Below are 15,234 nucleotides of genomic sequence, written 5' to 3'. Positions count from 1 at the left end.
ACATTTCATACCCAAAAGCAGCCCAAAATGTATTACAGATGAATCAAATCAAAGTTCACTGTAGCCCAATCACAAAGCATGCCTCAAAGGGCTGTACAAATATTAATTTTCAATTTCAATTAGATCTATAAAGTCCAATATTACAAATCACAATTAGCCATAGAGGGCTTTAAAGCATACAACATCCCTCTGTCCTTGGGCCCTCAAAGCAGATAAGGAAAAACTCCTCCCAAAAACTACTCCTGTAATTGCCAGACCGGCATCAATCTTGAAAGGAAAGCTATAAACGGACATACTGAACAATAAAGCCTTTATTTTTTTGTCTTTCCATAGTTCAAGTTTGTCAGTCCCACCCCATGAAAAGGTGGCAAATAGAGTGAAGGAGTAAGAGGTAGAGCAAGTGTTCCATTCTCATTGTGATCAGCGTAAAAACTCACTTTTACACACCAAGGGAATGGCCATCCAAAGAAGGCCGACTAAAAATAAAAAATAAAAAGGGAAAAAAACAATAGCAGCTTCTTTGTGGTGTTGCTAGCTTTCCCTTATTATTCACAATCATAAATACTCCTAACTCACTGACTTTTTGATAAAGGTCGCACTACAGTGTAAACCAGAGAGGCGATGAGTGCTAACCATGAACAGAGGCGTGGCAGTCATCATCACTATCATCATCACCATCATCACAGTCTCTGAACACTTGGGAGGGGGGGAACTGCCACATGGCAAGGGCCTCTTGCTGTGTGTCCAGGGCGAAGGGGCTCTGCATAGTATGGTCAGAGAGAAGAGATAATGGCTGCCCACCGTGGACTGAAAAGAGGCTCTCGGTCCGGCACTCGAGGAGAGCACGACCTAGGGGGGGAAAATAAAACGGGGCCGTCTCCGCGTGAAGGAGAGCACAGAAACCTGAGCGGTGGAGCCTGACAGCACATCAGTCCAAAATAGGTGTATGATAATCAGCTGGCCCTGTGAGTACAAGTGTTTGTGTATGTGTGTCACACTGCATTAAAACTAACTACTACCAACCACTCTACCACTCATCTGCACTGCCAGGTCAGGACAGTGCCATGTTACATTAAAAAGGAGATAGTATTTACATCTTCAACACATAAATTATTTCCCTAACATACTGTCTGTGTAATGCATGATACGATCTCTGGGAAAAAAAACAAAAAAAACATAAGTGCCTCATATGAAAAGACTATGCCGAGTCCAGAATTGAGAACGGTAGGCAAAAGGGATAAATGCGGCTGAAATAAAATCAAAACGCAGGCCAGAACAAGTCCAAAAAAAGAGAAAAAAAAACAACAACACAATTAATGCAGTAATTCATGAGAACGATTTGCAAAATGGCACACAGAAAGAGATAAAGCTGTGAGCTTGATTCGGCAACCCCTGAATACTTCCAGGTAGCGACGATGGCAGCACTGAAGCTGACCCGTTAATATCTGAGAAAGAAGACAACGAGTACGGAGGGGTCGCTGCATGAAGGATCACTACAGGATCAAATGATACAGGATGCTTTACATTCCTGCCTCACGCTGCCAAGAGATCTGGAAATTACTTACAACTCCTGCCATCCAGAATGTGACCTTTGACATTTCTTAAATGTTCTGCCTCAGCTCTGGAGCCTCCTGCAGCCCCTGCACTGACCAGTCACCTCAGCACAGAACCAGGTGGAACTGCTCACCTGATGCGATCTGACAAATAAGGCCCTAGTCCGGTAAAATTCACACTTGTTGATGATATACAGTATCAAAACTCTGTATAATGAGAAAACATACAAACGCATATGCAAATATAGCTTTCAATACACAACAACATACACATTTAACTGTTGGTTTTGTAGATGAAACTCAAAGTACAATATGTGTCACAAAGAAATGATGGCTGGCTCTGTCCATTCTGATGAGAGAGAGATAAAAAGGGGCAGTGGGGCAAAAACAAAAGAAGAAGACAAAAAAATAATAATAATCTGGTTCAGTTCATATTTGTCATGTTGAATAATTGCACACACAGGAAGCTTGGAGGAGCGAATTAAACCTCTCCAGTTGGTTTTTGACCGTACGAGTTCATATTACCACCACTCTCCCACTCCAGTGCTGCTGGGCTGCTGTCAGTCTTTGGGACACCCCCCATTGTGTGTGGGTGCATAAGAGTCTGTCATTCCAGTGAGTTTTAAAAAAAAAAAAAAAGAAAAAAAAAAGAAAAAGAAAAAGGTAGGCCATTGGTTTGTTTGCTGAGGTCCCGCCTACCCTGATGGGCCGGGGGCCCAGAGGGAGCCCATCAGTCATCCAGGATGACCTTGACAAAACTGGCCACGTCTGTGTCTTTGGGGTCGTGCTCGTGCTCGGTGAAAAACGGATGTTGCTGCGTCAAAGGGGGAAAAAACAACAACTCAGAAATGTGTTCTTGAATCTAATGATGTTGTTATTTACTTGTGAAATACACACATCATGGCTAATAGGGAAAGCCTGGCCTCTTGTGGACAAAAGCAAGAACCAGAGCACACTGATCATTACAGCAGGATTGCTGATAATGGCAGAGTGGACAGTGTAACATAAATCATAACAATATTTGTATGTGTTGTTTGTTTCTTAGGTGTAAGAGAAAAAAAAAACTTAACTACTTACCATTAATTCTGTGTAAGCTGGTCTCTCATTTGGCTTCTTTCTTAAGCTGTAAAAAAAAAAAGACACACGCAGAAGTGAGAAAAGAATAAAATAAAGAATATAAAAGTATTATAACTTCATATAGAACCATATCTAAAAGTAGTCCAGTGACATACACAACAGCTCCACAGACAGTTACACTACCTCTTTTCAGTAAACACAGAGCAAACACTGACCCCTGCTGGGCCTCAACAGTGCCACTTTTTCTTTTACAGCAAGGCGAACAAAAAGTGAGTAAATTGTCATCGGATGCGAGACTCACCACTGGGAGATGAAGTCTACAAACTCTGGGGAGAAACGGTCGGCGGGCAACTGTGGAGACGGCTCATCCACCACCTGTTTGAGCTGCTGGAACGGGGTGCCCCATGAGTCGTATGGGAATTTCAAAATGGCCAGCTCAATCTAGGACACAAAAAACATAGCAGTCACACACGTCAAAAAAAATGTTTGAGGCAGGTGCTGGACAGAAAGACAGCAATAGACAACATGAAAATAGGTCTGCACACTTTAGCTCCCGTAAGTGCAATTTATTAGCACATCCACAAGTGACGTTTCGCGCTAAGTCCGACTTCTTCAAAGCTTGAAATGTCACTTTTGGATGTGCTTATAAACTGCAGGTAAATCTGGGAGACAGAGATGGGCTGGTTTAACAAAGACTAAACATGCTTGAATTAAATTATATGACTGCAGTGCAACGTTTTCAGACACTAGGTGAGTAGCACTATCAACTGCAATTCAAATATTAACTTTCTGTAAAGGTTTTAAAATGTTTGAATTTTGTTCTATACTTATATGTAAATTCTATGAATCTGTAAGGCATTTATGTGATAACTGAGGACAGCATGGACCATTACTGATGTGGAATCAACATGGCACAGGTATCACAACTCAGCAACTCAGTCACTATGACTCAGCATTAGTGCTGTTTGGAAATATGAGTTACCTGTAAAGAGATCTCTTTTGACATAGTTTAGTTTAGTCATTATTACAATGTGGTGGTAATTGTTATTACAATGACAATATATACTTTTGTTGAAATTTGCAGACCAACTTGAGGGTGTATATTACAAGGGAACATTATGACTGTCAAAAAAACAAACCAAAACAAGGCGCTCATCACAGCCTGAACTGAAAGTGTGTAAAACGGAAAGCAGCTCAACTTTCACTGCTGGGATATACTTTTATGATTTCATTCCTTGTGATGCACTTTGACACATATCACATCACATTCCACATGTAAATGAAGGAGTCGTCTCTAACCCAGCTGTCAACCATGTCAATCACTGCTTGTGAACTGGAGTCAAACTGTCGAACTAGGCACTGCCTGTTTCTCACCTTAAATGTTTTCAGGAACATATTTTAGGTACTATTTGGCTGTAAATTGAGAAAGTTTGTGACCTGCCCACCAGCCGGAGCAAACTTTCTCATGTTACAGCTAAACAGTACACTAAAATATCTCTCTAAAAACATCTGAGGTAAGAGACAGGCAATGCAGTAACAGAATCTTGATTCATATTTCATCAGCGCTGCCTAATTTGACAGTTTGACCTCAGTTCACGAACAGTGACTGACATGATCGACAGCAGCATTAGAGACTCCTCTGCTCTGATTGGTTGGCAGAAAAATGTTGTTTTGTTTTACAGATTATCCATCTCATTTGGTGCTGTGTAAACACAGGAACATTTGCAAATATTACAAAACGTTATTTTCATTAAAGTTACCATCTGTAGCTTTAAGAGCCACATTTCGATATCCAACCCTACTCACCATTGTGATACCAAGACTCCATATGTCTGACTTGACACTGTAGCCTTTCTGGTTGAGGTCAGGGTTGATCCGCTCAGGCTGAAATGGAAATTATTAGCAACAGATTAAGAACCACCACCACCTGAAAATAATTTAAACAATAATTACACTGTGCCTTTTAGAAACAAGGTTTGCTGAACATTTTAAACATGTATTTTCTAGACATTAATAAAAAAAGAAGGAACTGAAATGGCACAAACTGATGAAAGCCATCTCAATAATCTGACATTATTTAGAGAGAAGAATTAAAAAACGGAATGTAAAGATGTGAAAAGGTGTAATTAGGTGAAAATCTGTCAGCTAAAATTGTGGGTTTTTTTGACAGGATATAAACTAATGCACTGATTTTGTAAACCTATATTCCACACAAGATGTTTGAAAGCTGAGGACAGTAGAGGCCTGATTAGTATCGGTCTGCGGTCTAGATTTCAAAATGGTTCTGCAGCTGCAAAACCTCAGGCACAGGCAATCTCTCTGTAAATTTCTGGTGAATCTTGTTCTTCATTTCAGCTAGGCTGTACTAGAAGTCTCATCCCTGGTGCCCACTTACCGCCATGTAGGGCTTACAGCCTGCATCCATTGTTTTGGCCACAGAGTCCACCAGGTGGCCACTGATGCCAAAGTCGCACATTTTCACTTGGCCCTTAGTGTTGATCAGAACATTGGAGGGCTTCACATCTGCAGAGGGACGTTGTTGAGAAAATGATAAGAGAGAGCACAGCAAGCTAACAAAGTGGAAACTGAAAGCTGTGTACGCCGATGATGTGATTACCTCTGTGTATCACCGACAGGTTACGGTGCAGATGCTCTAATGCCTTGACAATCTGTGGAGTGAATGGAGCAAATTAAGGAAAAAGGCTGAATTCTCAAGAAGTATTTGCGACTTTAGCTGTAGATGTATTTTTGCATGAACCTCAATAAAACAATATGTAGAAAATACCAACAAATTTTGTTATTTGTTTTAAATTGGCTTTTTGTGTGGTCTGGTGATGTCATTTCTCTGGAGTCTCACATATTTTATGAAGCAACACATATCTAAGTAAGAAGTGGATGCAGCCTCAACCCACAGAGCTATTTCCAAGTAGAAGGGAAAAAACACAAATGATTGGTGCTACAGAAATGTACAAATGGTAATTTGTGGTTTTAGGAGGAGTTGCGTGATGATGCAACTGTTCCTGAAGAGCAGTAGTCTATCCACCAATACATAGTCGTCTCAGCTATATTGCTGGTTGCCTGACAACCTCACAAGTATGACAAGACTCCAGAGAGTCACTGCACCCAGCTATTGTTCATCAAGAAATAACTGCAGCATGTTTACTCTCCGTAAAACCACAAATAATGAGAAGGGTCTGGCTGCAGAGCTCCAGGTTTAGGCCCACCTCCTTCGCTGGATTCTTTTCGGTCCCGACTTTGGAGAAGAAAGTCTGATATTGTGTACGCCCCTCAAAGACAATCACCAGGATATGATGGCATGCTTTGTTTTGTTTGAATAAGCCACACACCTTCCACCAACAGTACCAAGGTAAACAATGCAAGCTTATATTTCTATACAACTGTAACTTATGAAGGTAACATAATATAAAGCAGCCAATAACTTGTACTAACTTTATGAGTTTGTGAACATTAGCTAAGTTAAGTTTAAGTTTATTTACTTTATTAATCCCCTGAGGGGAAATTCAATGTTTTCACTCTTGCTTGTCAATTACACACAGGTCCGAAAGACACACACATGCACAAACAGGACCTATACATGCACAAAGTGGAGAGATGTCAGAGTGAGGGGGCTGCCCTTGGTGAGGCGCCCCGAGCGGTTGGGGGGTTCGGTGCCCTGCTCAAGGGCACCTCGGCAGTGCCCAGGAGGTGAACTGGCACCTCTCCAGCTACCGGTCCGGACGGGGACTCGAACAGGCGACCCTCTGGTTCCCAACCCAAGTCCCTATGGACTGAGCTACTGCCGCCCCAGCTAGCTATGCTAAAGTGGTTAGCAGACTAACAGAAACATTAGCTGAAATGATGTTAGTTTGCTAACAAAATGAGCTTAGCTAGCTAATGTTAGCAAATGGTTTTGCGACCGTCAGTATTTTAGTATAGTATAAAGAGTACGCCCCTAGTGTTCAACACAAGGAAATGCATCTCATTATAGATGGATAAAAATGCCATCACAGAAATGGCAAAAAAGTTTATTTTGAGTGTTTTCCGACATCCAATCTTGTGGAATACGAGCACAGAGCAGAACAGAGACAAAAACAGGACCAATAATGCATGGTGGCAAATAAGTGAGGAGGCCGGCCTGTCAGGTGTGTAGCCAGGTTTATGAAAAATTCTGTTGAAAGAAGTATGATTGACTATGTATGCACTAGTGTTGCACGGTATACTGGTACCAACAGTAGACCGCGGTACTTAAACACCACGGTACTGTGGGATAATTTCAAAGTCCAATCGCAAGAGGGTGAGTGTCCATGCGCCGTTTAATAACGGCACGCGCTGGCCAATAACGGAGTGCGGTGGCCACCTGGCACTCAATATGCTACTGCAAGTGGTTTGTTTTTCGGTGACATTTATCTATTGAGCATCTTTAAGCAGTGAAAGTTATTTTTTATTTATTTTTTCTTGTAGGTTAGATTTGTTTATATGCTACAGTGATTTGTTTTCCATAGAGCTCTACAGTGTGAACCTTTTTTCTCGCATTTGCGACTAAAAATAGCTTTGTGCGAGCAAAAGAAATCATTCAGGAGCAAGCTGTGCGAGTACAGTACCTCTTCATTGGCTGTGGCAGCACACAGGTATGTGACGCGTCAGAAGAGAAACGAGCTGCTCACATTTCTCTCTCTGTGGCAGGTAACGGTCCACAAACCTCACCGCACTGAAGGAACTGTTCTTTACTTATGAAGGGACTGTTCTTTACTTGTCAGGGGAGGAGGGTGGCTGGTTGATTTTTATTTTATTTATTTATTTTATTTTGATCCCCCCTATGTTAATCACTTATTGATGCTGTTTTTGAAGTATGAATAAGTCAATAAGTAATTTATTCCATTGAAATATCATTGATGTATTATAGAAAAGTGATTCATCTTTTTATAAATGACAAAAGGCACATCTGCCTCATTTTTGCTGTGGTATCGTGATACTACTCAGAACCGTGATACTTTTACTGGTATCATACGGTGGGTCCCAATTTTCGCACAGTGACAACACCAGCATGCACTCTTTAAGTCACATAGCTAGCATGCAACCAATGTTACAGGTGTCGCCAAAAAAATGTATAAATATAGCTGTATCATATTCATCAATCTGTTAGCTAATTTGTTTTTATGCTAATTTCCTGTGGCACCGTGCACACAGTCCGCCCAAAAATGATCCGCAAAAGTTCCTATTTTCAACATAATCAAAGCATATTCCAGACCAAAAAAACAAACAAACAAACAAAAAAAAAAACATGGAAGGAGCTTCACAAACACCTTGTAAATCACAGAGGTTGTCATAGGAATGGATGGACCTCCCATGGACTTGAATACGTACACAGTAAGATTTGGAAACCGGGCGTTAATGTTACAGCACCTAACTTTAAAAGTTACAGTTATACTGAAATATTAGGTTGTATTGCATACCTCTGTGTTATCTGTGAAGGGCGTGTGGCTTATTCAAACTAATGAACACATACTATCATATCCTTTTGATGGTTTTCTACACATGTAATGCACTTATTTATAAACTATAAGCATGACAAAAAAATACAAATGTAGCTGAAATTTGACACCACATGTGATCGGTCTGCTTATAATAGACCTACTTGTACAATGACATTGAATATATAATCAGTAGGTGGCTTAATTTATTATTCATTAACGATAAGAATGATAAAACAATTTGCTGCGTAAACATTATTTTTGATAAGGAAGTGTGATAAACGCATGATTTTCCACCATGGGTCCTGACGTTGGAGATGAGTCCCAGCACAGGAGGTGGGCCCGAACCTTGGAGCTCAATAGCAGCAGTATTATCTTGCTCTTGGACACAAAGCAAAAACAGGTGCTCTTCCAAAATGTGTGACTATTCCTTTAATGTACACTTGTAGTGTAAAATATGGGACAGGACGTACTGCTACTGTGATCTTGCCCAAGATGTCCTCGGGGATTTCTCTGCCTTTCTCGATAACCTTCTTATAGAACTTATCCAGGGACGTGTCCATCAGCTCCATACAGATCCAGACATCCCCCTGGAAAAACAGAAAAACAGATGTGGCCCAAATTTAAGAAACAAGATGACGACACACTCAGCATAACGTATGCAAGAGTTCATACCAGTCATCAATGTGACAGTTTATTCACCTCTCTGAAGAGGGCGCCATAGAAGGTCACAGTGTAGAAGCAGTCCACTGTCCTCATGGAAATGTCCAGATCCATCAGGAGCCTCTTCTGCTCCAGAGTGTTGACGGTGGCACGAATCCTCTGGGGACACAAACATCACAGATTTGGCTGCCAGTGTCATCAGCGGGCAGATGCAGCTAAAATCAAATGGTGTCTGCTGTCCTATACCACCCCTCGGAGTGACATGATGTAGTTCTAATAGATCTCATCTAAATGTTTACAAGTTGAGCTCATATGTTGAATACATCTATGAGTCATGGTACTATTTTAAAATGGCTCATTTACAGATCAAGTAACCTGAGAAGTAGCTTCCCAGCCCACCTTGACAGCCATGATAACACCACTGGGCACATGTTTCATCTTGTCCACCACTCCATATGCTCCCCGGCCCAGCTCTTCAATCTGCTCCAAGTCATCGGCCTTCACCACAAAGTTCTGGACACAGGAAGCAGACGTCACATTAACGGGTGTTCAGCACAGCCAAAAATACAATGGCATGTTTCAGAGGAATACAACAGCTTACCTGATCTCCAATTGTGACGCAAGCTTTTGAGTCAAGGTCTCGAGGTGGCCTGCAGGGAGAGAGTGACCGTGTGTAGTCAGTTTTAATCACAATATTCAGTGATGGCAAATTCAGATTCTAAGAGAAATTGTGCTTGTGTATTAGAGACATTTACAAGATTATTTTTGAAACAATATAGCCCCGGCCATTTTAGAGCTTTGGCTCTGAATTTGAGATCCTCTCAAGTTACATCTACACAAATATATTTTCATTTTGAAGCATATAACTGTTGCTACATTCATGCCGAGAGTCCACACTACTGTTGTACTTTGAAATCCCTAATCGGAGAACTTTGACAATGCTCCTGACCCCGTTTTAGTTTGAAAATGGGATTGTGTTTCAGTGGACAGGCAGGAACGGAGACGTCTGAAGACACTGACGACAATCAGTACGTTTACACGCACAGCTTAATCGAGCTATGCTCAAAATTCGATTTTGGCTTCTAATCGGACTTCTGTCCTTGTCCCAGTTTACATGCAACTGAGAAAATCTAATTACTGACAGGAACGTGTCCTCCTCCTCAACACTAGGTGGCGATATGCGTCGTTTCAGCGGGTTAATACGGCCCCCTTTCCGGTTGACCTATTACGTCACTTAATAATAAACAACTGGAGTCAGGCGGCAGACCAGCATTTTCGAACAACAGCAAGATGGATAATCGTACAGCTTTGTTCATCTCGTACGTAATGTACGCATTGCTGATTGTGCAGATAAGGTGCACGCTATCCCTTGTGGTCATGGTGATTTCGAGAGGCAGACAAGAACACCGTATGCTTAATTCTGATTAAGGCGTATACATGTCGGAGAAAATCGAATTCCAATCGCATTATCTGGGTGTCTTAATCGGACTTGGAGAACTCTGATATTAGTCAGAGTAACGCGTTTACATGCACTTCAGTTGTCCAGTTATAGTCGGATTAAAGCAATAATTTGTTTTTTTCAAGTGTCATGTAAACGTACTGATTGACACTTGTGTTCCCTTCCCAATAATGTCTTATTAGTCATGACGTGTCAAGCCAAAACATCACATCTCTGTTTACATAACTTTTGTAATTTCAACCTTCTTGTGTGGGTACTCCTTTCCCATTGTCTAGGCTTTCACCAGCATTAGATATTGCTCCCGACAATGTTATCACTCTAGCATGTCACTATATTTGTTTCTCGACAACTCCCGATTTGTTTTTCGCCACCTTGACCACTTTATACTCATGTGATACTTTATATAACATGTCTACCTCATCATCAGTCCAAGCAAAGAAACTGCTGGTCTTACTTTCCTCCATCTCAATAGTATTTTCTATAACGAAGCAACCATCTGCAGAGTACAATCTGCTTTCTACTGTCCAGTGATAAACATTTATTTCTAAATTAGTGTTAAAACACTTGTGTTTACAGAGATTATTTTTGTTTTGAAATGAAAACGCATCAGTGTGGATGTGGCCTGAGGATGGTTTGGCTGCTCTCACTTCCACACTGTAAAAAGGAGCCTTACGCTGCTGCTGCTGGTTGGGGCTGCACAAACACTTCTTTGGCCAGCTTCAGCCCGGGGTTCTTCTTCTTCCCTTAGAGACAAGAAATTAGAAAACCATTACCATCTCATCTCTATCATAGACATGCAGTGATCAATAAAGCTGTATTTAGCAGCAACCACAAGCTGGTATGATTGGCAGTGTTTTGTAGAAGGACTGAGGCAAATGGACTTTCACATCTACAGACTGTTATGAACCCGCTGGCCACACTACTCTGAGTTTAGTGACAAGGTCTGCCACATGAGAGATCAGGAGTTCTAATTCAGGGCATTAAGTGCAAACTAAATGGACTTTGCTTGTTTTCATATATCCACATCAATCTATTGATAGGGAATTTTATTCTATTCTGGTAGTAAGGAGTTTTTTCAAGGTTGCAAACAATTTGCAGTTGCCTCTGACATAAACAGCAACAAATGATCTGTTATCTCTCTGGAGATTAGGTGTACTCGAAGCTGAGGCCCTGCAACAGGGAAAAGGAGGACTAAATGACTAATCGACATTGGTATGATGACTCAAATGGAAGGGAGGGGGGGGGTGCTAGGGAAGATTTTTTTTACTATTACGATAACTGCTATCAAATCAACCATCAATGGGTTTTTCCGTTATGTCACTTTTTTCCCTAATCTCAAATTGAGTTTACATTTTTTTAATATCTGGAGTATGGTGCTGTAAACCGTGCAGCTCTGGGACCTTTCTGTGTTAAATCAGTGACAGCAGTCCATTCATAAACACAGTTTACCAGCAGCCTCTGGGACTTCCCACAAGGGGCTGAGAGTCCCTGCCAGAATGACACAGCTACCAGGCCTACGAGCAGCAACACAGGAAAAACAACTCAACTGTTCTTGACACGGACACTCGTGTTCAGCGTGTTCGCTCTTGTTGCAAGGTCGACAGGAAAGACGGAGCACTTTTCTTGACCTCTGTTTGCGTGTGCCTGGTCACAATTTCACCCACTGGGATATGACGAGAAACAGTTTGGACCCGGCTGGTTATTTCCTGTTCTTGTACTGCTGCATGCAGGCCTGTGCAATTATTCTACCCCGGTTCAGTGAAACTGGTTTACTGCACAAGCACCTTCACTTTGGAAGAAATGCAACAGCTCTCATTATTACTGCGGGGTTGTGTGTTTGGCATTGAGTGAGTCACAATACTCTAGTGTGGAGGAAGTACGATTGGGTAAACCCCTCCTTGCTAGATTAAGCTGGAAGGGAAGTGAAGTTTTACAAAAGATTTTAGATTCTATGGCCTACCGCTGAAATGCCAGACAGGTCCATTTTGTGCTGCAGCCCTAAAATAGGCCTACAGTGTCTGGACAGACTACAGTAGTCTCATGTGGTAGGGAGAGATTGAAGTGTGATTTACTCACACATGCTCAGTCAAAAATAGATTTTGCGTTTCCTCTGCGTGGGATAAAGTACAAGCACTCGAAGCCTTCTGACGACCTGACAAATAAGACAGCCTTTTGTTCATGGACCAAAATTAGTGTGACACGCAAACAAAACTTCTGGCATGCATAATCTCTTTTTAAGAGATACCTAGAAAACTACTAAATTTAAGACAAAATTTGTGCTTTTTTCGTTTCAATTCAGTCTACGTTACTGCTGGACATATTTACTGTAAAATAATAGTGGATTTCTCAGGTAACAGTGTGCGGTGTGTGCAGTGACAGTGTAGCCAGGAGTGTTGAGTGGGATATGACTCACAGCCAGTCAGACTGGACACATCCGCTTAAAACACAACAACTGTCAGGACCCTTTGGGAAATATGATGTCACTTCACTTGGCCTGCTTGTTGCTCGCTGTCCCCTTTAGGGCCATCTGAGGCTAGCTTCACAACAGCTTTCTGCTGCAAGACCTGCATGGTCCTTGAACTGAGCCCAATAGGACACAATAGTGCCATGACATCAGCCTCGGCTGCAGTCAAAGTATATGGAGGCTGCACAGGTGAAACACATGTACACAGAAACCATTTTGGCAGCAAGTGTTTCAAGGGAGTGGGTGATGCACAGTAGCAATCCCAGCACTTATAATTCATGCTATTTATATCAATGGGTGCACTGAAACCTTGCTTTGTATCCAAATATGGTGCAAGTTGCATAATGCATTTTATATATTAAAAAAAACCTCTGCACTCACATGGGAAGAGATTTATCACACTAAAGATATTTTTATTGTAAGTATCAATCATAGTATCCTGATTAAATCAGTATTTTTGCTGCTGCTGCTTCTGTGTTTGTTATAAGTATCAGCTACTAAAGACAGTAGCAGTGAATTGGTGAGCTTTTACAGGAAATGCAGTAATTCATAGGAAGTCAAAAAAGATGTTTAGTGGAAACTACCCAGAGTGCAGTAATTCATACGTAATGTGAACAAGAATTTCTGGATTGTGCATGGGATCAAAGTGTCAATAGCTGTGTGGCGAGTCACCATCAGGAAGCTCCAACCCTCAGAGTGGGTCCATATACAGAAAAGGATGACTCATGCACATATAATCTTCCACACCACCCTATCAGTGCTGTTAGGGAGAACCCAATCTCTAAACATGCCTCAGCAATACCATGAACAGCGGCACTGCAATGCACTTAGGGCCCACTCCTCCCTTTTGACCAGCTGGGCACAACTCCTTGTAGTGGCCAGAAAATGGAAATAACTTTTACAAAGACACCTCTGGCCTGCTTTGGTGCACACAACAATTACAGCACAGAACCTGTGTAGCAGCTATAGAGTATCTGCTTGCAGCCAGTGAACTGTCAACAAAAGAGAGGCTGCACTAGGTACTGGTGCTGCAAGTCAAAACATGCCATGGTAGGCCAAAGGCTGTGATTGCCTGAGCAGCACCCAGCCAATCTACACAGCCCTCTCAAAACAGTGTGTACTCCCGACCATGGTAACGCTAGTATGATTGTGTAACAGCACAAGCGGTGAACTTGAAATGTAAATTGACATCATCGTCATGCTGTGTGTGTGTGTGTGTGTGTGTGTGTGTGTGTGTGTGTCCGTGTGCCCGTGTGACGCAGAGGAGGGACCTTGATTTTTCCAAGGTGTGTATTTTATTCAACAGTGCACAGTGATTACACAGCACAGACTCGCTAACTGACTGGCGGAAGCCAAGTGTGTGATAGCGCCATGGTTCCTTGGCATCGCCGCCTGCTTTCAAAAAAATAAAGGGATTTTCATTACCAGGGGGGAAACATGCATTAAAGCATTTACATGGACGCTGCGCTATAAATATGTTTGCGCTAACACAGTGGCCAAACCAAAAGGACTCAACACAATCGATCAGTCATGAGTCAGGAGGCCGAAAAACACAAACACCTGTGGTCCCAGTGTGCTTCACTTCACCCAAAGACACAAACTTACCCCAGCGCGGTATTTCCCAGCTGAGGGGCAAGTTGGTTCATAATTACAGCTTGGCAAAACTCCTTTAATGTCGAGAAAATGCTGGTAGCTAACAACAACACGGGAACGGAGACGCGAGTGTAGCATTTAGCTAACATGTTAATAATAAAAACTACGCTTTCGCGCACTATCATTGAGTCTTTAATGAATACCTTCAGACACCAGTCTGTCTAGAGACTTCGCATAATGATAGAAAGCAAGACATTCTGGCTAGCTTCTTTTTCCTCCTCTCATACATGCAGCTTTCCACCTGGCAAGGTTACATTTCTCAAACATAGCTAGCTAAATTACTTCCACGCAAACTGCAGCTCGATGTTTGACACATATGCACGGTTGTTTACACAAAAAAACAGTGGAAAAAACCCACTTACCTCCTTTAGACAGAGACATTTCCCCTTTGCTTTGATGAGGGGGAAGGGAAGCACAAAGACTTTTGCCTTCTTTTACTCCCTCCCTCCCTGCATCTAGCCTTACACCCGCTCAGGATCGCTGGCTTGTGCAAAAACTAGCAGCGATTAAATCAAATGGTTCGTCCTCGTGCAATGTTAGCGCTTCGATCGGCGGCTCGCGCGCTCAAAGATCGATTAATAGATGAATGCACAACTTTGAATAAAGTCAGCGCGGGTTGTACAGTCCGAGTTAGTTTGCTAACAAAACCTGCACTTTTAGGGTGGCCAAAGTCTGACAGCTGAAGGTTCCAACGACGTAATGGCGTATTTCCTGCCTTGCGCCGTGCATCATGGGATATGTAGTTTTCTGCCGCGTGGGCACAAAGCGAAAGTCTTTTCCATCAATTCCTTTAACTCAGGAGTGTCCAAACTTTTTTAAACGGGGGCCATATTAGATAATGTGAAAATACCTGAGGACCATCTGCTTCCTGCATCATATGGGTTCTTAAAAACA

At 42.1% G+C, this 15,234-nt stretch overlaps 1 protein-coding gene across 1 annotated transcript; it reads right to left on the bottom strand.

Moving 5' to 3' along the window:
- Nucleotides 1-293: 293 nt before the first annotated feature.
- Nucleotides 294-15,032, bottom strand: LOC117268766 (dual specificity mitogen-activated protein kinase kinase 6-like). The gene is made up of 12 exons (XM_033645443.2): nt 14,703-15,032; nt 10,897-10,966; nt 9,366-9,414; nt 9,164-9,277; nt 8,804-8,923; nt 8,575-8,691; nt 5,248-5,299; nt 5,026-5,153; nt 4,437-4,514; nt 2,932-3,071; nt 2,631-2,676; nt 294-2,367 (listed from the first exon to the last, which is right to left on the bottom strand). The coding sequence occupies exons 1-12, from the start codon at nt 14,719-14,721 to the stop codon at nt 2,284-2,286; spliced, it is 1,017 nt and encodes a 338-aa protein (XP_033501334.1). The 5' UTR covers nt 14,722-15,032; the 3' UTR covers nt 294-2,283.
- Nucleotides 15,033-15,234: the final 202 nt, after the last annotated feature.

The sequence above is a fragment of the Epinephelus lanceolatus genome, chromosome 18 (assembly GCF_041903045.1).
Source record: "Epinephelus lanceolatus isolate andai-2023 chromosome 18, ASM4190304v1, whole genome shotgun sequence".
In the NCBI taxonomy this organism is placed as follows: domain Eukaryota; kingdom Metazoa; phylum Chordata; class Actinopteri; order Perciformes; family Serranidae; genus Epinephelus; species Epinephelus lanceolatus.
The sequence above is the reverse complement of the archived record's forward strand: the minus strand, read 5'-3'. Positions and strand labels throughout refer to the sequence as shown.

Coding starts and splice junctions, on each gene's coding strand:
- LOC117268766 (XM_033645443.2), bottom strand. Junction 9,278..9,365: donor GCGTCACAATTGGAGATCAG/GTAAGCTGTTGT, acceptor TCCTGTGTCCAG/AACTTTGTGGTGAAGGCCGA. Junction 2,677..2,931: donor GTAGACTTCATCTCCCAGTG/GTGAGTCTCGCA, acceptor TTTTTTTTACAG/CTTAAGAAAGAAGCCAAATG.